Source organism: Delphinapterus leucas, chromosome 7, assembly GCF_059928025.1.
Source record: "Delphinapterus leucas isolate spDelLeu-1000000601 "Yukka" chromosome 7, BTC_Dleu_Yukka2, whole genome shotgun sequence".
NCBI classification, from domain to species: domain Eukaryota; kingdom Metazoa; phylum Chordata; class Mammalia; order Artiodactyla; family Monodontidae; genus Delphinapterus; species Delphinapterus leucas.
The window spans coordinates 90,239,731-90,265,057 of record NC_143135.1 but is presented as its reverse complement, the minus strand read 5'-3'; the positions used below and the strand labels follow the sequence as shown (position 1 = coordinate 90,265,057).

The following is a 25,327-nucleotide window of genomic DNA, read 5'->3' as shown; positions in this document are numbered from 1 at the left end:
GAGTTTTACCTTCTGTTCACCAGCGTGGACGACATCACCAGCACCATGCAAGCCACATGACAAAGTCACATGATACGCACGCACATGATTGGTTGAAAGGAAAGTGGAGGAGATCACATGGAAAATACAAAAAAATTAAAAACTGATGTAAACAATGGGCAGGGAGAAAAATCAACAACAAAATCACAGACTAAATAAAAGGAGAAATTAAATTAAATTAGCAGCATATATAGGAAACATTGGAAGGGCAGTAAAACTGCCCAGAAATAGAAGACTAACAAATCATAAAGAGCATTTGGTTAACAACGCCAACAAGCATTAGCTAACAGCTGCAACACTGCTATTAATACCACATCAAGGAGGAGCATGGAAACTCGTTTTGAAATGGGGAGGTGTCTCTGTCAGGACCCAGATGCCAAAGTCAATCCAGGAGACTGCTGAAGGAGAAGAACAAGGCAAGTTATTCTTCACAGATTCCAGAAATGTCTCGGCATCCTTGGAAAACAAGGGCAATGAAACAGAGCATGGTCATGAAGGAAGAGTCCCATGGTTTTTAAGGCGCAGACCGTGTGCCCTGGAAGAACAAAATATTGCATTACATTAAGAAGTCATTTCATGTTTCCTTTGGCGCAATGAGGAGGCGGGTGTGGGAAGAGCGAGGGTTGGAGGATGCAGGTAGAGAAGGTGGCCAGGGATCTCATCTCACTGCCGTATTCGTCTACCCATGTTATCCTAGGGGCCACCATGAGATAACCCCAATCAAGACACATATAAAAGAAGAGGCCAGTATTTTGTTCTCTACATCTGTGAGTCTGCTTCTTTTTTGTTAGATTCACTAGTTTGTTGTATTTTTTAGACTCCACATATAAGTGACATCATACAGTATTTATCTTTCTCCGTCTGACTTATTTCACTTAGCACAACGCGTACCAGTGGGGAAGAGGTACAAACTATTTGGTTTAAAATAAGCTACAAGGATAGATTATACAACACAGGGAATATAGCCAATATTTTATAATAACTATAGATGAAGTATAACCTTTAAAAGTTGTGAATCACTATATTGTATACCTGTAACTTATATAATTTTATACAGCAACTATACTTCAATGAAGAAAACAGTTAAGAACCATGAAGTAGTATGATAAAGATTCTAACAAAATAATAATAAAAAAAGGAGGCCAGTGCAGAAAGGGAATAGGTTTCCTTCCGGAGGCTGAGACCATAGCTCTGTCAACACCAAGCAGTAGAAACTGAACGCCTGGCTCAACGAGCTAAGAATTTGACATCAAACACATGTTCGGGCATTTTAGACTTGTGGTGAATGGATAAGACACGAGTTTGATTTTTACAATGAAAAAAACAGCTTTCTTGTTTGGATTTGCTTATGCTCCTTTTTGTCCTATGTTATATTTACATCTGATTTGTTGCTGAGTGATTCTGCTTCAACAAAAGGCCTTTTGGGTTTCCCACCTTAACTTGCACAGGCCAAGGGGCATTTTGGCTATTACCAGTTGGCGTTAAGAGAGAAGGAGGACAAAAAAGGAAGGTGAAGATACCTTTCTGCCCAAAGCACACCAATGTTTAAAAATGATTCGAGAGAAATGCTTCAACCAAGTGACACAGTCCCTTGCCACCGTGAGCTGATAAGAGTGTTTGTTTCTCACTGTCCGACACTGCACAGGGTCTGGCACATTCCAACCAAGGGTGCCTGCAGGGATTATAGACAACTGAGCAGTTTCTCCTTTGATTTTACTTAGGCTACCTTCATTCATTCATAATTATAAATGAATCAATACACACACACAGAAGCAAAAATAAAAGACGTTATTTACATTCAACCCTACTGACTGATTGATGATTGATGGACTTGTGGATGCTTCCAGCTACTCTGCTGTTAGTTTCACTGCAATTCACACGTGCTCCATTCTGCCTTACAGTTGAGAAATATGTTCATGCTAAATACAGGCTGCTGCCCAATCGTGACTGTCTTTCCTTTATCCCGGTATCCACTGGGACCTACAATTTGGGTCAGTAGTCAAGTGGTTCAAAACAAAGAAGACTCAAACTTTCTTCTCTTTGGATGTCACTGCTAATCGTTTTACCTGTGGGAAGAAATGCCTGATGTTTAAAAATTAAACCTATGTCAGGGGAGAGACACCTAATTCCTCCTTAAGGAAAAATCTGGATCCAAGATTGTTTTCCTTCCAGAGAACACCAACCTACAGTGAGACACCTTAAATATGACCCAAGTTGTGCAAATGCATTGTGTAGCCCTTTCCCGCTGTGCTCTGCACGGCACACACTGCAGTCAAGCTGCAAAGGACTACAGCATCGCTGTTAGCAGATGAAAGGGTGCTGTTAATTTCATTCCTTTTCCAAATGCAGAGAAACCCATCACCTGAATTAAACCCATGTGAGCACAGCTCATTGTCGCCTGCTCTGCTCTGCTCACAAAATGTAACCTCAAAAGCATCAGGAATTAAAATTCACTGCAGCACGCACACGGAGAGAACACCAAGAAAGCAGACTCTCAGCTATGTTCTGCAGTAGAAAAGAGAACCACTCCGTGCAAAACGCAGAAACTCTTTTCTTCTCTGTTCAATTATGTATCAGAAACCCCGGCCCAGGGAGTGGAGTGGGAGCTGTAATTTGCATCCTTGCTTTCTGCCTTCTGCTCTGACTACCCTTGATGGGACGCACATCATTTTTCCTGTGCACTCAGAAGTATTATAAAATCTAAACCTCGCACACAGCTGTGGACACACACACACACGTTCCAGTTGACTTGTCAGGGAGTTTAAGGCCTAACGCACAAGCCTACATCATTAGAGCGTTATAAAGACTAGCTTGGAACGTGTTACAGATTGTGATGAAGTGTAATGTTTTCCGTGATGGGAAAGATGGTACAGTTTGGCCATCAGGAGATGAATTCCAGAACTTTCATCTAGACTTTCAGCACACAAACTTGACAGAGCCTGGTTATGCTTTTTGAGGCCATAATTTTTCTAGCACGAGGGAGGCTAGAAGCCCCTCTCCTTCCCCGTGTGCTCGGGGCACACACTGCCACACTCTGCAGGAGGCAAAGGAGGGTGCGCTGTCAGGGAGCAGAGGCTCCCTCCTTCCTCACCCTCTCCCTTTCCCCAGGCAGCCAGCTTCTATTCCTTCCCTCCTTGTTCTCAGTCTTTTAGCTATTCTATTTTAGCCTCTCTCTCTCTCTCTGTGTGTGTGTGTGTGTGTGTGTGTCAGTCAGAGGGGGAGAGACAATGAAAGCTGGGACGAGATGCTCTCCTTTTGTGTCCTCAGCATTTCTCTAATCATTTTCTGGTTTTTTAACTTGTGGATAAATTTGGAAAAGTCTCCTTGTGCACGGAGTTTTCTTCAAGAATCACCCCAGTTCTTTTGGTGACACTGGGTCTGCTCTCTTGGCCAGGCAGACAGCATGCTTAGGGACCCACAGCAGGCAAGGAGCCTCCGTGCATGCACAACTGTTGCTTTCAGCACTCGGGGAGGGAACCAGGGACAGCGCTGTGACCCAGGAGTCGGCTCTGCCACAAGCAGCAGTCTGGCCCTGGGCAGCTAAGCTCTGTACTCACTAGATGGTTTGGTGGTGGTAAGGGCAGGAAGAGGCCAGGTTGCTATGGAAACATGAAGGATGGAAAGGGCACAGAAAGGTGAAAGAGGGAACGGAGATAAATTAAATTTATAAATACATATCTATGTGTGTGTATATATATTAAGGCATTATTATAAAGAAAAAAGAGATGGTGAAGCAGGTATTCTCTCATTTCCTTCTTCCCTGATTTATCAATATGAATGTAGGTATTTTAAAGAGATTATCAGTGATTTTGCTGACAAATTATTCTCACGCAGCAAGAAGTAACATAACTCTCATTTATTCTTACTATGAATTCCAGCTACTACGTGCTGGGCACTGTGTTTTGTGTTTTTCATACTTAATCTTTAATTATCATAAATACCTATAGAGTAGGTAGAATCTATCCTTCCTTTGGGAGATAAGAAGTGTGAGGAGAGGTGGCGTGACTCATTCAAGGTCATGGAGTTACATACAGAAGTAGTGGAGCTGGTATTTGACCCTGGTCCCCAAACCTGAATTCCTGCTGCTACAGTCCACTGCCTGGAAAGCAGTGCGTGGGGTAGGCGGGCTTGTTTCCAAGTCAAGTAGATGTCACAAAGGGCTCTGAGCTTGGGGCTTGAATCACTCCCGAGGCTCCACCCAAGGTGCAGGGCTTCTGAGGCACCAAGGGGTTAGGGTCAGCAGGGCAGCCCCAGCGGCTGCAGTGCCTGCTGCTCTGCGCACATGCTGGCGTGACCCCCGGGTCTCGCTCAGCAGCTGTCTCACTCTGCTCTTTCCCTTTGGAGTGCTGGGTTCATAACTCCGGACAGTGGGAGGCCCGGAGCTCTCCCTACGCCCGGGGACTCAGGGGAACAAAAGGGCAGGGCAGCCGAATAAAATAAGGTGGTAAACGAGTGAGGCTCAGGGAGGGTGACAAAGCCTGAGACCGACCAGGCGACACCACGGCCGGCTTACTGGCCCTGCTCCTAGGTGGGCAAACAGCTTCATAAACGCCAGGTTTGTTGTTATTTGCCGGGGGCGGGGATACGATTACTTCTCGTGTTTTATAGAGGAGAAAAAACAAGGCTCCCTGGTAAAGGGTTCAATAATGTGCCTAAGGGCCTACGGCTAGGCACATCTGCAGGCAGACACTGCTTCTTTTCCCACAAGCATTTACGAGAAATATATGCATTTATGGAGAAAGCAAAAGCTACAGACCTCGCTGTCTAATTTCAATGTCTGAATCCAACTATGCCAATTAAAATGAAGGGTGAAAACACAGTGACCCAAACATTTCTTAAGACCCTGCAGAACAGACATTTTTCTTGGGAAATTCCTTTGGCTTCTCCAAATAATCAGCCTGCTATGAATCCCGAGGACAGGGCTGGGGCTGCCACAGCCTCAGGGAGCCTGTCTGCGGGGTTTTCTGTCCAGAGCCACGCTTCCCACTCGCCTCCTCTTGCCGGGAGAGCTGTCCACCGTGAATCTGAGCGGACCTGTGCCTACTTCTCATCTGCTTCTCTAAAACCCCGTGCTGCTCTCCACCAACAGAGTGGAATTATCACCTGGTAAGGGAGGTGACGTGAGGCAGGCCCACTGTGGCTGGCAGAGAGCAAGCAACCTGCAGAGAGATGGATGAAGAAAATGATACTCACTATCCGGATGAGACAATGGAACAGGGGTGGAAGAGCTAGCAGGAGCCGCTGAGGAAAGAAAAATGAAGGTGAAAAAAAAGGGAAAAAAAAGATCATCGAGGCACACAGATACTGAAGGGAAGAATGGAAGAGGCAACCTGGGGGTGTCAGTAAGAGAAGCTGAAGCGAGTTAGAAGTGGGAAGGAGAACCCCATGCGTGAGAACAGGTGGCCGGCGGCCCAGCAGAGAGCGGGGCCTCTCTGACTTCAAACCCTGAGCCTGTGCGCCTGCCAGGCCCTGCCGTTCAGGTAAGGGACTGGGCCAGGAACAGCTGCAGAGGCCTCCAACCCTGCCTGAAAACAAAGAGCCGGTTCCGCAGGACCAGCTGTCTCCATCGGATCAGGTGTCAGGAGGGAAGGGAACTTGGACCCCAGCTTAAGGTGAACCAGCAGAAAAGGGGAAAAGCACTTTGGTTTTGCCATTACCTACCTCTTCATGTGTATACATATAGGCATATACCTACGTGGATGGCACGTATTTATAGCACAACCTGTGTGTCTCACTCTCTGATTTCAAGGTCCCAATGAAACAGAAACAACTATCCTCCTTAATGTTTGTGACTGGGCGAGGTAGGGATGGTTTGGCATCGGGATGGCATGACAGCCACTGCTGCCCTCCAAACCCTATGAAATGTGATGCTCTGGCTGCTGCTGTGTGCACAGGGGGCAAAGCAAATTAACATCGGGTGTCATTCTTGCCCTCGAGAGAAAGGGAATGTTCAAGGGGCCGGGACTAACGAAGTTAATGCTAACCAACTTTCTGCATGGAGAACCTTTAAAATGGTGCATCTGAGACGTTTTGGACACCGAAGGGATCTTTAGTTTTTCATTGGCAAACATTCAGAAGTTGTTCCATCAGCCATCACAACACATAGTCCCCTTGGAGAGCTGTACAAAAATTTGGAAAAACATCACCGCATCTCCAACATTGCGTTGACACTCATGGTTCTGTCTTTCTCGTACCTTCCAGATGAGGGTACCTCATTAAACCATCGAGTACAATGTCACTGGAATCAGAGCAAGACAGGCTACTAACTCATCATGACTTGATAGCCTGGTTAATTCTGGTAAAAGTGTATCTCTCTCTCCTTTTTTTTCCTTTTTATTTATTTATTTATTGGCTTGAATTGTTCGCGTGATTGTCCATATCATTCTGGCAAAGGGATAGGGTTTTATGTGCTTTAACCAGAATATATTACAATGCTTTAACTTCTACTTGCCATGTGCCATCTAGGGGGCAAACTGTGAAAGCAAAAGAGTCTCAAGATGCCCCTTTTAAAAAGTAGAGACTCATTTATAACCTTTATACCCGGAAAGAAATTGTCTGTGTCTCTTCATGGTACGGAAGCAAATGAAGAGGTAACATTCAGGCAATGAGATTCTGAAGGTGCGTGGTTCATTCGTGGAGGAAAGAGTCATAATAAATTGTCACATCCTTTCTTTAGGGCTTTAGCAGCTCTGAGAGGGAAGCAGCCCCTCTCAGGGCAAACAGAGGCTGTGAACTTTCCACCTAAGAGTTTCTTGACAGCACGCAGACACCTGGCCTAAAAATACATGAAACAGGGACTTTTTCCCAGGTTGGAATTCCATTTGTCCCATTAGAGCCACAGCTTCCTTTGCCTTCACAGAAACAAAGGGACCTCCCAACAGGTAAGCCCGGCTTTCAAATCGGGCCGCTCCGAAGCAGGTGTCCTTGAGATACTGGCTAGTTTCACCGGCTCATCCCTGTTTTGACATATTCATGCCCCCAAATGTGGAGTAGTCTATTAGGGAACCATGAGAGCAACACTAATATTGAGACATTTCAACAAACTTCAAATGCTGAGGAATGGCTCTCCCCTACGCCTCCCAACTCGGAGGGGCTGGCAGCATTGACTCTGTGCCGGGTGCCAGCCCCTGCTGACCCTATACTGTCTCCTCCTTGGAGGTGGGGTGTACCCAGCGCCTACCTCCAGTGCTACAGGAGCAGGCTGTGCACCTGCACCCCGACATCACAGCAGGGGAATGCACTGTCCGCGGCCAAGATAAGCCAGATTCAGAAACCAACACCCCTGGTCCCTGGGCTCCGTGTAAGCCCACAGCTAAACTGATGGCCGATCTTGTTCAAGTTCAAACAGCCTTTGTGTCTTTCAAGGAATGGGAGTGAGAACCCAGAGAAGGTCCTTCCTAAAACTTATCCTCATTTTCTAGCAGCAATAACTGGGGTTTGTGCTGGCAGTGGCAAACGTTGGCATCTTCCTTCCAACTGTAACCTTTTCTCAGGATGGCTCTAGGCACGACAGGATACCCCTTGGGCAAACATCCTCACTTCAGCAACTCTAGGAAGGCCATGAGGGTGCAAGGAAAGTCCATAAAAACCAACTTCAGTGAGAGCATAGTATTCTCTTACTCCGCTCAGGCCCTTGAAAACGGCACGTTCAACTCTAAAACTGTGCCACATTCTCTTTATCTAAAAGAAGTTTGCCTTTTAGTTCTTTAAGCCATACCCTTATTAGGTGATTGAGAAAACTGACCTTTCATGACACTAGCAATGCCTGCTGCTGTATCACTCACGACTGACTTGGAATAGAGAACCGACCCCACCATTTTCCAAAGGACTTCTTGGAATCTTGGTTAATTATCCATCTTCATACTGGCAGACAACAAACAATAAAATCTAGAGGTCTCCTTTTCTAAAAAAAATTAAATGCTGGCTTTTAAAACAAACAAAAAATTCTCACCCTAACAAAGGCTGGGCTGGCAGTGAATGAAAACCGCTTATGACCTTTGAATTTCAAGACCCAGTTCCTCCGATTCAGTACTCAAAACCCCGTTACTGGTTAGACACTCAGAAGGAGGCCTGACCCTAGCCTTCCTCTCCGTCATATAACTAAGCCGGCCTTCGTTCACTGCTAAATCTAGAGGAGAGGACACCCGAAGACCAGGTAAAGATCCAGGAGGAAGGTGCCCTCGTGCCTTCTGAATGCACTCAGGGCAGAGCTGAGCTGCCAGCCCAGAGCACACAGCCGTCAGTCCTAGCCGTCAGCTCCACCCAACACACGATTCCGAATCCTTCCAGAACCGGTCCATTCAGGAACCAACTCTGCTGAGAGAGTAGATTTAGCACTTGCTCGAAATCTCAGAACGCCTACACTGAGCTACTTAGTTTCTGCTGTTGCTGCAGTATTTCTGAATAAATTTCCAAAAGATAAGCTTCCCTGAGTGCCTTTCAGGAGCCAGGAGCTTTTTATGAAAAGAGTGTGCAGCTTAAGACTTCCCTCCACCATTCTGAGCTCAGCCTGGGAAGAAGCTGAGCCTCAGTGGACGCAAAGTTTGGGGGGCATCTATGCAGGCTGAGACCAGACCACAGTTCTGTTCCCGGAGCAGCAGGTGTGCTTCCTGTTACCCCTGCTCCCAGATCCACTATTTATAGCTTACACGATTAGGGTGTCCTTCCTGGGGAGAATCACCCTCTTTCTGCATTCTTGGCAGTAGAGCTACTAAGTAGCTGGTCAGTTTTCCCAAACATGGAAATCCACGTTGCAAGTAACCTACTGCTAGAGAACAGAGTTGACCAGAACTGGGGGTTTAACTCCCCTGCAGGATGCATGTACCTGTGATTTGAACCCAAGTTCATGCTGCACTTTACAACCGCAGCTGCTGCTACACGAGGTTCCCCTACCCCTTCTCCCTAGAACCTTCCAGCTACCATCCTGCCAGACAGAAAAGGGAGAGGCAGTGAGCTCAGCTCTTTCACCTCCTAAAAGCAAATGTGAACATCCTTCCGGGTTCTTGTGCCCATGAAGGGATTTTGAACAGAGGCCTGGCGAGGCTGCGGTCACTTTTCTGGCAACCTGGCTAAAGGTGAGATGGGGCTATAGCCTGTTATTCAGAGACCCTCTGCACACCTCCGCCAAGCTTGGCTCAGCAAAATGTTGCCACAGGGTAATCGTCACACACAGAAATTAATAAATAAACACAATTTCAAAAGACACAAAAATTGCATGCTCTAAAACAGGACGAGTGTTAGCCTCTTGGAGTAACCTACGGACATTAACAAGAGCACAGCTAGACTAAGGTCAGTGTGGTTAGGGCCCGGACGATATCATCTACTTCAGCCTCTAGGGGACAAAAGGGACCAGAACTAAATTAAAAACTAGAACTAGCAGATGTTAACGCTATAGAAACAGGTAATGAGGTATGAAGAGGCACTTACGTGGAAGAGGGCTATCTGCATATCCCATGGATGGAACACAGACGAAAAGAAAAGACAAGAGACAGACCCAAGAAAAAAAAATAAGATGTAAAAGAAATGAATAGGATCCGCAGAACACACGGAGCTGGAAACTCAAATTATCAAATTACTTCAAATCCAGAAAGAAGCAATTCCTGTATGAGGAAGATGAGACAGGTTTTCTACTTCTGGGAAGAGGTAAGGGGATCACTTCCCAGGCCCCCGGCTTCAGAGAGAAGAAAGCAAAGGATTCCCCCGCGTGCTTTTTAATCCCAGGAGTCATAGAGAGGGCCCAGGGAGCTCTGTGACCACTGAGGGAGTCTGCTACAGCACCTTCTTCACCCGGATGGACTCACCATTCTCCCAGGGCAGGAACTCCAGTCTGTGGAGGGATAGGACTAGACCAGGGCTCACCCAGAGCCTGGCTATGTGCGGGAAGGGAGGGAAAAGTACGGCATGCCTGGTTTAAGGAAACAGGGAGTGATGGAGACAAACAGAGCTGCAACCCTGAATGGGATCAGGAAGAAGCGACTCCTGAAAGAGGCCTTGACCAGGGAGACCCCGACTGTGCTCTGGGTGTGGGAAGGGAGGAGAGGCAGGAACGTCAGAGGCCACGTTTTTCCCATTGGCCTTGTTGGGGTTTTGCTGCTGCTCATTCACTCTACAGCAGGCTCCGTTTTCCTATAACTGAGTATCTCTGCTGCATCAAAAATCCCACAACTAATTACGTCAACTGTCACTGCCTTTACTGTCTTCCTTCAGGTCACCGGGTGCTTAGGGCCCTGGTGACAAAAAGCAAATCTACCCAAATCCCTCCCTACCACGCAGCCGTGATCCTTCCTATTGTCTTTAAGAACACGTGTTAGTGGTTTTCCTCCCTGGCTGTTATTCTACCAAGCTGGACCAGCTGCTATGATGGTGTCACCAAGCCCTTCAAGAAAGTGAGGACAGGGGCTTCCCTGGTGGCACAGTGGTTGAGAGTCTGCCTGCCGATGCAGGGGACGCGGGTTCATGCCCCGGTCCGGGAGGATCCCACATGCCGCGGAGCGGCTGGGCCCGTGAGCCATGGCCTCTGAGCCTGCGCGTCCGGAGCCTGTGCTCCACAACGGGAGAGGCCACAACAGTGAGGGGCCCGCGTACCGCAAAAAAAAAAAAAAAAAGAAAGTGAGGACAAAGGGACTGGGTATCAGCCATCACCGAGGGCGACAGAACTAGGAGATGGGACCACCGTGAGCAGAGGGGTCTGAAAGACAAAAAGCTGTCATCTGAACAGTGGATGGGCCCACTCATGGCCCCCCCTGCCCCCCAGGGGAAGAGGCTGGGCAGCTGGCTTTACTTACGGACTGGCTGCGTCTTGAACTCGGAGGCTGCGCTGATCTCGCCCAGACCCTTGCCATTGAGGGCCGCCAGCCGGACCGCATACATTGTCTCGGGCTTTAGGCCCACGATAGTGACGATGCCCTCCACGCTGGCTGTCATGAAAATATGGAAAGGGTCACAAAGGAGGAAAAGGCTGTTGGTGAAGTGGTGTAGCTGCTATGGAAAACAGCAGGGCAGGTCTCCTCAAAATGAAACATAGCATTATCATTTGATCCAGCAATTCCACTTGTGGATATATGTGCAAAAGAACTGAAAGCAGGGACTGGAATAGATATTTGTACGCTCATGTCCACAGCAGCATTGTTCACAATAGCCAAAATGTGGAAACAACCCAAGTGTCTGCTGACAGATGAATGGATAAACAGAATGTGGTCGATACATACCATGGAATATTATCTAGCTTTAAAAAGGAATGACGTTCTGACACACACTACATGGATGAACCTTGAGGACATTATGCTAAGTGAAATAAGCCAGACATAAAAGGACACGTGTTGTATTATTCCACTTATATGAAGTACCTAGAAGGGTCAACTATACAGAGACTATTACTAGTCAACTATATAGAAAGTAGGATGGTGGTTGCCAGGGGCTGGGGGAAGGAGGGAATAGGGAGTTATTCTTTAATGGGTATTGAGTTTAGGAAGATGAAAAAGTTCTGGAGATGGACAGTGGTGATGGTTGCACAACAACGTAAATGTATTTAATGCCACCGAACTGTACACTTAAAAATGGTTAAAATAATACATTTTATGTTAAATATATTTTACCACAATAAAAAAGTTAACTAGAAAAAAAAAAAAAAAGCCACAGATTTGGTACGAGGTTTCGGGGGGGAGTCAGGGAGGTAAAGGATCATTTCCTTCTAGCTCTAATCCTGATTACCCAGAAAGTCCTCCAAGCCCTCCCAAAAGCTGAAGGAGTGACAGGAGCTTCCTGGCAGGATGAATGCTCTGTAAAACTGGGTTAGAAGATGTCTCTGAAGTGCTATGACACCGTGTCCTAGCCTATTCCCAATTCTACCCTTATTTCCAGGATTAAAAATGTCTACAGAAACAAAACCTACTTCACTGAGTTATTCCAATTAAACCCCAAAGGGAGAGTCAGACATAAATATATTCAGTCCTCAGGGAAACATGATCCGAGCTCAGAGACTTCAAATTGCAGTCACCCAAGGGTTATTTTTCAAATCTGTGGTTTGGAAATATATCATAGGATTGACGTAAGAGCAGACCTGTCTTGTTGGCTCTGATCATTTGGTTAATTACAGGGCAGTCCCTGAATAGACCCAAGCAGGACTGGATGGGCGAGAGCAGAGAACCTGAAGCACATGGAACTCAAATATGCAGAGCAGGGGCGGACTGGACTCCTCTGGTTGTGCTCAGCACCTGAGCAGGGCTTCCGCTTGGCATGTGGCTAAGCTGGCCTCATCTGTCCTGGCAGCGTCACGAGAACCAGGTTCTGAAGTACCAGGGGGCAGAAGGCCAACAACTCTACATAAGATGTGAACACACCCTAAGCCTGGGGGGCCGGTGATGGTGTTGCAGCATAGGAACATCAACAGGACGGCAGGTGGTGGCATCTGGCCTCTCTCAGTATTGGGGAGTGGTGTGCACCCTACCCAAATGGGCAGTCAGGGTGCCAGCATCTGGTGAACACAAGGGGTGAGCGTGTGCCCAGAGCCATCATTCTAAAGTAAACCGGCACTCTCCAACTTACCTTCTTTGGCATCATACCACTTGGAGTGCCACACTTCCTCGTCTATTGCTCTCCACTCAGCCTTGTATTTGAGGATGGGCACCCCGCCTGTGGCCTCTGGCTCATCAAATTGCACCTGTGCTGTGCTAGAATATGGCTCCACCTGGTCGATGGATGGTGATGATGGGGTGTCTGTGGAAAGGACATATATGGAGACTCAGGTGAGCCTGATTTGGCCCAGGACGTAACTCCCAATCACGAAACACATCTCTCTCATTTCTTTCAACTCTTGGGAATCTTGTCGTCTATATCCTGACTCCCCCTGGTCCACCTCACCATGCAATTCTTTCCCAACGTGTCCCATGTCCAGATCCTCAAAGCCCCCAGAGCTCCCAGCCTCCTGACTCTCACCCCCTCTTCTTCCCACACTCCTGTCATCACAGAAGGTCACAAAAAGGGCCGGCAAGGCTGAGGGTGGTGCAGCCATAAGGGGTGCTCACCTGCTTGGACAAGGATGAATTCCAAAGACTCCTGTCCGATGCGGTTCACTGCGGTACAGTTATAGTTTCCAAAATCATTTTCAGAGTCCGGGGTCACCTTTAGAAAGAAGGAGCTCTTGAGTTACGAGTGTCCCACGGAATGGCCCCCACCTCAGATCCTTATTTATTGAACTAAAATTAGTAGAGAATAGAATCAGTAAAGCTACAGCCGAGCCTTAACCCAGAGAGAACAGAAAAGGGGATCATGGGAGAGGCGCACTCTGCCTCCCAGGCCCCAGTCTAGCTCCGGGGAGAAAACGAGGGCCGAGGCTCACTTTCTTCCTCAGCCAGTGGCTCCCCTGATCAGGACGTGCCACGGAAGCAGGTGAGAAGATATTAGCTGTATCCAGCAGCCTGCCCATCCTCCAACGGTGCCTCCTCCACCCTGCCCGCCGCCCCCATGTCTCACCTCCAGGTAGCTGGCGGACGGGGTGTTGTAGATCTTGATGTTGCTGTAGTTGGAGCTTGGCAGCAGCTGGCCGTCTCGGAACCACGAGATTGTGGCACCGGGGTAGGCAAACACCTCGCAGGTGATGTTCACCTGGTTGCCCTCCCAAGTGTACACAGCCACAGGGCCCTGAAGCTTGGGGGCATCTGCAAAGAAGGACAACAGCTCTCAGGAAGACTGCCACGATCGTGACCCCTCCCCCCACTCCGTCTCCTGGCACCCCGCGGGAAGCTGGTCACGCCTTGAGGCCGAGCTGGTGCCGGGGGACAGCAGAGATCGGGGTCACCTCCCATGAGCTGCACAGGGAGACACGCAGACTGGTAAGAAGCCGGGGGATGGAGTGAAGGGGTGCCTTGGGGACACAGCTTTGAAATGGCCAGGGGCCAACCACCATGGGCCTGGTCCTGGCAGCTGCACGGCCCTCCCTGCCCCGTCTTCCCACCGTTTTCCTCACATTGCACTTCGAGGTACACGGACTGGGAGTCCTGGCCGATGGTGTTGCTGGCGGTGCAGATATACTCCCCAGCGTCTGTGTACTGGATGCTCTTCAGGGTCAGGGACGACACGCGGGCATGGCTGCGCACCACCATGTGCCCGTCCAGGGTCTGCCAGGAGGGGAGGGACAGCGTCAGGCCCGGGGCTGGGCGGGGCCAGGAGACCGGGCCATCACTGTCTGCGACCAGCCTCACAGCCCTCTGCTCTCTGGGCCAATGTCTGAGTCTCGCTTTAGGTACCGACTTGCGAGGAGGCTCCGGAGAGCACTATGGGAACTTGGGTGCATCCCAGACAGAAAGTGGGACTCAGTTTACTCAAGCAGCCTAGCCTATGTGCCAAGGTTGGCTTGTGAAGGACAACCCAGGCCCCCAAGACGATTTGGTTGGCACATCTAAAACGGAAGCCAAAGTCTGGCCAGCAGGCGTTGCAGCTGCAACAGTCCTGCCTCATGAGATTCGGGAAAACCTGCACTCCCGTCCTTTCCTTCTAGCCCCCCGTCCATCTGCCTGTTCCTTGGTGCATGCACACATAATGGGAAATCTGAATAAAAGAAATTATACAAGAAATCCATATTTCTGCAGACGCCTTACTTTCCTGGATGCTTAAAAGTAAAATAATTTCGTCGAACAAAGTCCAACAATCTGGAGCTCAGGAGCTGTTGAGCTGGAAGTGAGGGGAACCGGGTCCCCTCTCCCGGAACAGTGACACAGAGAATCCCAGGCAGATTTGGGATCCTGGACACTATAGTCACCATATTCTGGCCCTTGACACTAGAACTGTCTTCCTGCGTCTCTGGAATTACAAGAGTTGGTCGAACAGGGAATAAGCATATGAGCCCTGGGCAATGGGCACTGAAATATTTCCAAGGGGTTTCCCCCCTTGACACTCTTAAGTAAACTGGTTGCTGGCCTAGGAAGAGTCTAGGCATGTGGTCTGAGTTCAGACCCTCAAGAAAGCTGACAATCTGAAGAAGGAGTCTAGCTCCTCGTAGGCTGGGCCATACTCTTTAAGTCCAGTGAGCGATATTCCATAGAGATAGACAGGTGGGTGCTCTGCATATCGCCCGTCATCCCATGAGGCTGGGTCTTTAAAGAACTAAAGAACACCTGCCTCCAGGTTCTTTTTAGCTGCTGGTTCGGAAGCCCAAAACCCAGCATTGAAATATTGTATGGCAGCCAGTTTGGGGAGCTCAAAAGCAAGACACCATTGGCCTTGACAGAAGCCTCAGATCTACCGCAAAAAGTCCCATCACTGGTAGAGCTAATCTGTTTCAGTCATTTGAGTCCCATCACATTCATATCCAGAAGCTGAAACACAGCTGCCAGCAAAGAGGCAGAAGAGCCGAGCAAAACCATCACTCCTACTGCAGCGAGGGCCACCCCTCTCTGACAGGAATGCCCAGATGCCTCGGCTCTCGGCCTCCACGAGGCCTGGAAAGCTGGGAAGCTGATGGGCTGAGAAGCTGCACCCCAGGGGATGAACGGGAGCTGACACAGGCAGCCGTGGAGCACTTGTCTCCAAAGTCTACAGTCATGCGCCAAACAAAATCTTGAAACATCCCCTAAACTCGTGGCAACAGGAGTGTGAGGTCAACGCTGCAAGTATCTCTGAGGGCTGACCTGACCTGCTTGTCATTCCTATACTCCCAAGACAGCAGAATGAAGGCAGAGGGGATTCATGGTTCACCCCGGCTTTTCTGGTTATCTCAGCGAGATCACAGGTTCAGCCAACAGCGATGCCAGCCAGCGACTGAACTGTAATTTTTTGTCACACACCCAGGATTTGTCCTGGGGCTGCCACACCACAAACACGGAAAACTGATCAGAATCTTTCGGAAGTCAAGAGAACATTTCCATAAGGAAGGATACAACAGCAAAAGATGCAAAGAAAGTCCTGTAGGTAAGAGAAGGACATTAACAAGTAACCACAAAGGGGGGCATGAGCAGTTTTTACTCAGGATAATCTAGAAAATGGTCAAAGAGAAGCTCAGGCAATGGTTGCATTGACAGCCTTACTTTCTCCCCCCCTTCTCTCTGGTCTCCTTGTCTAAATTTCTCTCTGGAAAATGTTCTCATTTAATGATGTCAGCAGAGCAGTAGGCAGCCTTCCATAGAGAATTTTATTTTGCGGTGGCTCAAAACAGGATTGATGATGGAATAATTTGCCAGGCGCCCAGTTCTCCCTCCGAGGGGATGCAGACAGACTCCAGTGTGATTGGACTATCTCCCTCTGAAACGATTTACTCTGGCACCAGAACAGAGTCAGAGAGTGCCACCTCCAAGCCATCCAGACCACACGTCATGCTGATGGTCCAGACTCGAGGAGGAAGCAGATAAACTCTGGGCACGAATGAAAAGATCACTGTGGCAAGAAGACCCGGTTTTGCAAAAACGTACGAAGGGCAGTTATAATTGCTCTTCTCGTCAAAACATTTTTGTCTCTCTTCTTGCAGGGAAAAGACCTAAGGCTTTCCAGAGCTTACAGAATGAAATCAGCCATGACCCAAGCCTTCTTTTGAGCTCATCTGGATTCATGGTCTTCATCCCTGACTGAGACAAATAGGAGGGAACGGAACTTCTGAGCCCCAGGGGGCAGAACTCACTTGAAAGTCAATTATGTCCAGAGCGAGATAACTTAAGATAAGGACACGTCTGCAAAATGGAGTGAGGTGTCTGTTTTCCTGGGAGTAAATCAATTACTTCCACTAATAATAACAATTCTCTCAACATCTCCTTAATGCTCCCTGATAAATCTCAGCTCCTCTTCTAGCCCCGTCTAAATCTGAGTGACGGGGAAGATGCACAAGGCCAAGCAGAACGAGAGGGGTAGTGGCTCAGGAGTGGCTGGTAGTTAACCCTTCTTTTCTCGCTTCCCCAATCCCAACGAGAGCATGACTTTTGGGCAATAAAAACACCCAGTCTGTGACAGCGCTCCGGGGGAGTGTTTACAGGAGGCAAGTGTTTTAGCGAGGGTATGCACCTAACTACAGTCCCTACGACGTGGAGGAAGGAATGATACAAAGAGAGCTTATAATGAATTAGATTTGACGACGGCAGGGTGCAGAAACCAGCAACAGTGCCTGGGGACAGGCAGACAACTTTTAAATATTAAACGGCATTAAATATTTATAGCTATGACAGGAACACGTGCGTTACGTGTTCTGAATAATTATCATTTCCGAAAGACCGGAGGATGGGTTTACCCAATTAAAATACAGTCTACAGGATTGCCATATTCTACATTTATAGTATTACACAATATCAAAGTTCCATATGAAGAAAAGGCTACTTTTAAAAAAAGTATTTATAGATGAGATTCCTGAACTTCATCTAAAACATACTGTTTTTTATTTATCTGTCACTTAATTACACAAATCTGGTCAAGAATGACGGGCACGATCATCAGTAGGGTCTTGGGGATACAGCGATTCCAGTCTAAAGATTTATATTTAGCTTCAGTTTTCAAACTAAGTCCCACATTACCCAAACTGAAGCAAGCAGTCAGAGAAATTTCAAAGGCTAAATATGCTACTGACTTAAAAAAAAAAAAAAAAAAAGAACCATTTGTGACAAATCATTCTAATCTCATAAACTTAATGCTCTATAAAAGTAACATAGATATGTTTAGCAATTTGGGAAAACCAATGAGAGATGTCATTTGCATTGCTCCGAGATGAGATGTGATGCGGTAATTTACCAAAAGACCAGTCATGATAAGATAAGTGAGCAACAAGATGAGTTGAACTGGAAAGGTAAGGGCTTGAGTGGGTTTTTAGATCATTAACTCTGCGACTTTATGATCCAAAGCCACATCAACCAGGTAAGAGTCAAAAAAATTGTACCATTTCAAAATGCCTGGCCTGGGAGTTGGGGCCATTTATTTCTCTAAGTATAATTACCTGGATGTGATTTTATCAGCACCAGCAAGAGAATAAGATCCAGTTTTAGGAAATAATAAGGATTTGTTCATCCACTCCCAACACAGCTTGTTTGCTCATCCTAAAGTGACACTATTGCTAAGTGATGTCTACCACTATCGACCTATTCTTTAATCTAACTAGATTACTGATTAGTTTCAGCATGTCTGGTTATTAAACTGCAATGGTGAGTTGAACTGTAATGCTTTCAAAACTACAGACTGGCTAGTGGTCAGGTAAGCTATACCTCTTGCTTCTCTGGTCGAGTCCACGAAGCCTGTAGAGAACAAGATATAAAACACAACAAGAAAGCAGTAAAATTTTACAACATGTTGCTTTAGAGAACTGACGTATCACACTGCATTCCGTGCACATGCAGCTTCTTTTTAATTCAGAACTTTTTCCAAGGCCCACTTTCAACGGTGTGTTTACTACCCAATTTAATTTCGGATTTAGCTTATGTTCAGCTTTCTTCCCCCACTTACGCACATTAAGATGTAGAATTCAAAGGTAAAGGCTTTCCTAATCTTTGGAAGACGTACATATGGATACCAGCAGATATATTAGACTGCTCCTGTTCCAAAACATCTTGAACATTCCTCGTAATATTAGGTGACACTGCTAGTTCTAACCACACAATCTAGAGATACTTCTAGAGTAGGTTTCCTCCTTTGGATTTTATTGGACAGCTTATCACCAATATACTATTTTGTGCTCATGCATCTTGTAACTCTTTGCATGCATTCTATTAAAAATCAAATGTTAATTTAAAAAAAGGAACAAAGAAAGGAGCAGAAGGGTACATTAGGAATGAGAAGTATGCCCTTAAGACAGGAAGCTTTGAGGATACTGAACTCTGAGTGCTATGGTACGTTCCAGTTGGTTTTTAAAGGCAGAGGGACGCCCAGATGACATGCAGGATTAAGCGTTCACCGTCTTCATCAAAGATGGCATTCACAAAGGGGGTTTAGGTATTTTCCTACCCACATCAAGATTTTTATTTATCCAGCACTGGGGAATCTACTATGCTCAAAGTTTTTCTGATTTCACGCTGGGAGTCAAAACTATCATACATGCATTATTCTTTTTATTAGATGGCATGACTGCCTGATTATCCCTCATGTTCAGATGGAAGAAGGATAGAAACGACGCCAGAGACACAGTAATGCAATCCCGGGAATGCAAATGAGTTAGCAAACATTCAGTAAGAGTCCACTAAATGCAAGGAGCTTTTGTGAGACATGAGGATGGAGATGTTGAATTATGTCACATGATGTTGGCATGAAGAAGAAAGTGAGAACAGAGGAACACGCATACACCAAAGTAACAGCGGGCCAACACGTCAAATGTGGTTGCCGTTTCCACATCACTTAGAAGCTTGTCCGTCACATGCCAGGGCTACATGAATCAAGACAACTTTCAGGGGCCCTACCATATGGAGTTGTTTGTTTTTCAGATACGATTCTTCCTGTGTCTCTCCTAACTTACTGTGGTTTTGTGGCTTTTAGAATAAGTAGGTGCTAGTAACACAATGCTTATAGTAGCCTGACCTGTGTGCCTGGTAGGATAATAGGATATATCTCGACCCTGATCATTTGGTGAAGGCATGTAGCCCACTTTAAGACAAGCTGATATGCAAATATACATACTTAAAACCTAAACTAGTATATGATCAGCAGTGCTCCCAAAACTTTTAGTTCCAGTTTCTTTTAATATTTGCATGTTTTATGATCTTACACACAAGTCTGTAGGAGTATGTATACAAATTAAAGTGAAGTGAAGTGATAGACACTTATCCTAAGTATTCCCTGTTATACTTCTGCCCACATCCTGGATAAACTAGACTCCAAACTGCTCAATGCAGGCACCTTTCCCAACGTTTAAGAGTGAGCACCTGTTTTACACTGAATGAGGAATTCTCTCTGGTGAAAAGAAACTTCGGTTTCTAGGGAATTCAGAATTTCAAAAGGTTTCTCTGTTTTGTAGGATACTCTGTTTACTCAGAATTCAAGGTTCATGAAACGCCTTTCACTTATTTCTATCCCTTCTGATCTCAACTCTTTGCTCCTCTCCTTCTCCTTAGACATTAAGGCTTCACAAGCCTTTCTTTCCCAGACTCTTCAAAGGCACTGGTATGTTCAAATGAGCACCCACTGGACTTGTTCTGCCAGGGAGAGAGTATATAAATTACCATCCAGGGCTCTCACTCGATATGTAAATGGTACCTGGAATTTGGCGCCACTCACTGTGGCAATTTAAAACATGAGCCTCGATAGGATGGGTAATAAAATGATGTGGATGCACAAACTTGCTTTGTATCAGCAGTTACCACAATGACCTCCATACACATCGATCAAACTGACCCATTACGATATTCAAATTTTTTTTGTCAACAGACTAGTGACCACTGAGAAATGGATTAACTTTCAGACAGATGATCTCCTCTAATGATCTTAGTGACCCAAACTTAGCTAGCTATTATCATTTGTTGAGTGAACCCAACTCAACTAGCTGAAGCCGAACGGATTGATTATAATCAATCTTAAATGAGTGACTAGACTAAATCTAGAGACATGGTTAAAGACAGAGTGTGACTTTTGGGCTCAGTGTACTGGTTTTTGCTTTTCTTCCCTTCTTTTTTACATGAAGAACACCCGTATTCCATTAGAAAGTCACCACAAGCCTATGAATGAAAGCCTTTTCTCCCCTCTCCTCCTAAAAAGGATTAACACTAGATTCAACTAAGCAGTGAAGCAAAAGACCAAGCTGCTTTAATCAGCTTTTGGTGTCACCAACTTTATTAAAGGGAGCATTGAGCCTTCCATGAAAGTCATCAGAATCATGAGAGCACCAAGGCATTATGTGCTCCACCTTCTGAGCCACTCACCCCAGGGAAGCGCCGGTGGCATTCTAAGGGCTCTGTACTTGACCATGTTCCAGTCAACATTTTTATCAGTGACTTGGACAAAGATATTTCAAATAAGCGTTCATACCAGGTTGGAAGCAACAGCTAATAGAGATGCTAGATGGCAGTTGCATGGGGAAGGCTGAATTGCCTGCCCTTGGGTCTTATGCTTAGAACTGGGGTCACCATCGACTGCTATGCCCCATTACTTTGAACAAACATAGATAAAACAGGGGGGACCTACACTGGTTGAAAGGCCCTGGACCCAAAGAACTCTAAGGACAGTTCTGATGAAAGCCAATCCTGACTGGTCAGAAAGATGGACTAAAATAGTCGTTCTCAAGCCAAGGAGTGTTTCTGTATGTGACGCTTTTGGTAATGACAATGATTAGAGTTGGTTACTAACATTTAAAGGGAAGGGACTAGGGATGTTAAATATCTTGCAATGCACAGGACAGTCCCAGTGAAGAAAGAGTCTTCCCAAACTGTCATTTGTGACCCCCACTGAGAAATACTGGGTTGCAACAAACAAAACAATTTTTAATAGAAATAAATATAAAATTCTACATTATTGGTTAAGCAATCAATTGCATAAGGGCAGGACAGGACAGGGGATATGCGGCTTAAATGCAGTTCAACAGGAGACAACAGAACGAGGAAACTGCTAAAGGGTTAACGTGATGTTGACAGCATTTCAGTGTCCAGATCAAGGGAGCAATGAGCCAGGAAGTCTGCATTAGCTATACTGGGCACCACAAAGTTATAGGGGACACTAGGGAAGTGAAGCTCTCTAGTACAGGGCGACTAGAAAGGTGAAGGGTGTGGAAACCGTAAGATAAGAGCAGCAGTGAAAATAACTGGATGTGTTACAGGGCAGAAGGCTGACTAAAGGAAAACTGGAGAGCTAGTTAATGGCTCTCACACAAAGGACTGAGTTGTAGGGGCTGGAAGGCTGAGAAGTGGCAGGGGCAACGAAGCAGGGCCTCTTGACCATCAGTGTTGGCCACCTGACTGCAAAGAACTGACATTGTCACCCTTCAAGCAGGGGCTGAGTGACTTTTTGGCAGTGAGACTAGATAACCTCCAAAGGACCCTTCCTTCCAACCTTCTATGATTCTGGCAGGTTATGTGATCTACTTTCTCAGGAGGCTTCTTTCCTTTCTCAGGAGAAACAATTGGCTATTCTTACTGCTCAGCGCGTCATCTTGACTTTCAAAAGAAAACCGTTTTCTTGCCCTCCTATAATTCTGTGACTCTAATAATCTTGATACCTAATTATCAATATGTATAATGCAACTTCAGCTGGAGGAGAAAACGAGGACCAGCTGTCAAAGTAAAAGTGAAATTTACTATCTGGAGACCACCTGGCTCACGAATAGGCCATCTCTGTTTCCTTAATTTTTAGCCACCCCCCAGTATAATATGACTATCATGCCTCTTTGATGTCAATATGTAATGAGTAGAAATAGCAATTTTTCTATACAGCATTTCGTTTAGGCAAATATGCTGATCTGGGGTCACATCACTGGCCAATCTGGAATGCTTGTTCTAACACTGATTCATTCCTGTTGCAGTAATGTCACTTGAAGGCGGTCCACAGTAAAAGAAAGTGCAACACAACCTATGTGGCTGGGCTTAAATAATTATCTCAGATTGAGACTAATGATCTATACTGATAATTGAACTATGCAAAGCCTACTTGGCTTGAGATGGTCTCTGCTAGACACCTTTGGTTTTAATATTTAGGAAGTATGAGTGTGTATTAATGCCTGGTTTTTTGTTCTCATTCTATAAAAATGAATTCACAGATACAAGCCAGATATTAAAGGACCTGAGGTAGGCACAAATCTTAATAACTCTTCTGGTCTAGCTTGACCGTTGAGCTACTCCTAGGAAAGATATAGAATTTAAAACCATCATTCATCTGGGGTAGATGTTATTTCTGTCCTTCCCTCTAGATCAAAGATATACACTGGGTCATTCTGGACAAATCTACTCTCAAGCCTGATGTAGAAAAATCTGCCAAGTGGCAGCCCTGTGGTTTAAGCCTTGAAATGTACATTCAATCCACGTAACACACACGATGGGAGCTAAAATCTGAGCTGAGGGTTTAATTCCAATGTTGATAAAGTATCCAAGTAAACTCTACATTACTTAATTCAGTTGATTTTCACAATATCAAACAGCATATGCAAGTTTCAAAAATACTTAGCAGTTCCTCGGCTGAGTTTTTGTTAAGTTGAATTGAACTCTGGAGGTAAAACTTGCAAAAATTAATGGGTTTTTTTGGAACAGCAATTTCTGTTCCTCTTGATTTAGTTTTGTTTTCTATTAGTAGGAGAGAAATCAGTTCTTCAAATGCAAATCCCAAATTTGGCTCTGAAATTTCACGCTATCCCTTTTTAGCTTTAAGTCTACCCTCTCTAGGGATTTCCTTTAGGCAGGCAGAAGAGTGAAGATCTATCTTTTGTGACATTCTAGTCAATCGGCAATCCATTATAAACGTTCTTTAAGGCTAAGGCCATTACTCCTTGAATAGGTGACAAAGCTCTGGCCAATTAAAATGAAGCCCATTACTACAGGATATATGAGACGATATTGGAGAAGTGCCATAAGGAGGTTTAGGTTGCTTTAAAACCAAGCTTCTTCCTCCCCCTGTCTTTTGGCCCACTCAGTAGCAAAAGGCTGCCTGATGTGGGGTTACCTCAATTTTTATAGACTGTTAATAATAAAGACAGCTTTCCAGTGGCCTATAAATCCATGTGCCTGAAAGCTAAATCTTCCCCGTCATTTAAACTTGCCAGGAAGGTTGCTATAATGTTCTTCATCTCAGAGAATATATTGTAGAACCCGGTGTAGTCATCATCACGTAGAAACTGCTAATTATTTTTGCCTTTAGAACAAAATGATATGCAAGTGTGGCCGAGAATACAGGCAGACACAAAGGCAACCAAGCTTCTGTGCATACAGTGCATGTACAGCATGAACATACACATCACAAGGAGAAGAATTAATGGGCTCATCATGATCCCTATTAGTTCCGGGACACGTTTCCCTGGGTGCTCCTGAGATGATGCTAATATCACCCAGTGCACTGGGACCTTCACTTCCCTTGTTCCTCCCAGCTCCATAACCTTGGTTTGAAAATCACTATCCCCTTCCTCCTTGCAACGTCTAACCTAACCATACCCACTACCATCACACCCCTGCAAATCCATGCAAGGAATTGTGCCCCTTCCATCTCAAGGGGATGCTGAGAAGGCCACAGCCAGGGCAGGCTGGAGGAGGGGGGCCATAGGACCTGGCTGCAGCCTCCAGTGACCACATCCCATTTTCTGGTTCACCAAAGAGGACTGGGCACGGGGCAGACTCAATCCACGTAGAGTCTGCATTCCATGGCCCTGAAACTCTTGGGCGACATTATACCTTTTCTTCGCTGCTGATGTTTCGGGTGGATGTTCTCCAGGTGATTGAGGGAATGGGGTCTCCTGAGGCTTCACAGGTAAGTGTGACCTGTTCCTCTAGTTCCATGGCAGTCTGGTTCTCTACGTAGGTGATTTTGGGTTTTGCTGAAAAGACAGAACACTTCCATGAGTTTGACATATTTTTAGCTTTCCAGGTTTGAATTATAAAGGCACCATTCAACAAAGGTTATCAACTTATTAACCATAAGGCCCTATTCTAGGTGTTGTATGAGTTAACGAGCTGAACCCCCCCAGAAGCTTACAATGGAGCAGGCATATGACGACACCAAAGTGACAGTAATAACAACGTCCCGTATGGGGAGAGTGTGGAGGGTGGCGGTGCAGGAGGCCTGAGCAGAGGAAGAGCTCTCCTCTGGCTGAGTCTTCATGAGGAGAGAGTTTTGGGGCCGTCTTTGGGGCTGGGTTGTGAGATTTTCAGTACGTGGAACTTTGGGTGGACACGGAGTCATTCCAAGTGTAGAAAGGCACGTGAATGAAAGCAAAGAAGCAAGAATGTGTGGAGAGAGGGTGGGGAAGAGAGCAGAGCGTCAGGGTCTGCGTGTCTGTGCCTCAAAGCAGTGGGAGACAGTGCTGGACCCAGGCAGAGAGCATCTTGATGGCCCGGTTACAACTCTGGCTTGAATTTTATCCCCTGCCTGGTGGAGACCCACAGACAGTGTTTAGTCAGAGGAATGAAATGCTCATTTGTATTAAAGGAAGGTTAATCTAGGCAAAATTGAAGATGGAGAAAACCTGAAGGTGGGAAAACCAACCTGGAAGCCCTGGCATTGCCCCAGATGTGACGTAATACAATCCTGAACGTCCTCTCGGGGGTGGGTGGGGGGAATGGAGGAGAAAAGGCAGCTTCAAGAGAGATGCTGAAGGAGGGCTTTACAGGAAGTGGAAGCGAACAGAGGGCAAGTAGAGATGGGAAGAATCCAAAGAAGAAATTAGAAGTCCAAATGACTCTGAGATTCTTAATACCTAGGAGGGTTGTGT

General features: G+C 46.2%; 1 protein-coding gene across 4 annotated transcripts in view; it reads right to left on the bottom strand.

Annotated features, from left to right (window-relative positions):
* Window positions 1–24,765, bottom strand: part of NCAM1 (neural cell adhesion molecule 1) — a 52,908-nt gene extending 28,143 nt beyond the window's left edge. For 3 of the 4 annotated variants that reach the window (XM_022559049.2, XM_022559042.2, XM_022559054.3), the window contains exons 1-6: window positions 24,291–24,765; window positions 14,003–14,153; window positions 13,510–13,694; window positions 13,062–13,158; window positions 12,583–12,753; window positions 10,824–10,955 (exon numbers count right to left, since the gene is read on the bottom strand). In XM_022559049.2, the coding sequence (XP_022414757.2) occupies window positions 10,824–10,955; window positions 12,583–12,753; window positions 13,062–13,158; window positions 13,510–13,694; window positions 14,003–14,153; window positions 24,291–24,467 (913 nt within the window). In that variant the 5' untranslated portion in view covers window positions 24,468–24,765. Of the gene's footprint in view, window positions 1–3,596; window positions 3,639–5,232; window positions 5,281–9,465; window positions 9,481–10,823; window positions 10,956–12,582; window positions 12,754–13,061; window positions 13,159–13,509; window positions 13,695–14,002; window positions 14,154–24,290 lie in introns of all 4 variants that reach the window. The other variant, XM_089915541.1, reaches the window with a different exon arrangement.
* Between the last annotated feature and the right edge of the window lie 562 nt (window positions 24,766–25,327).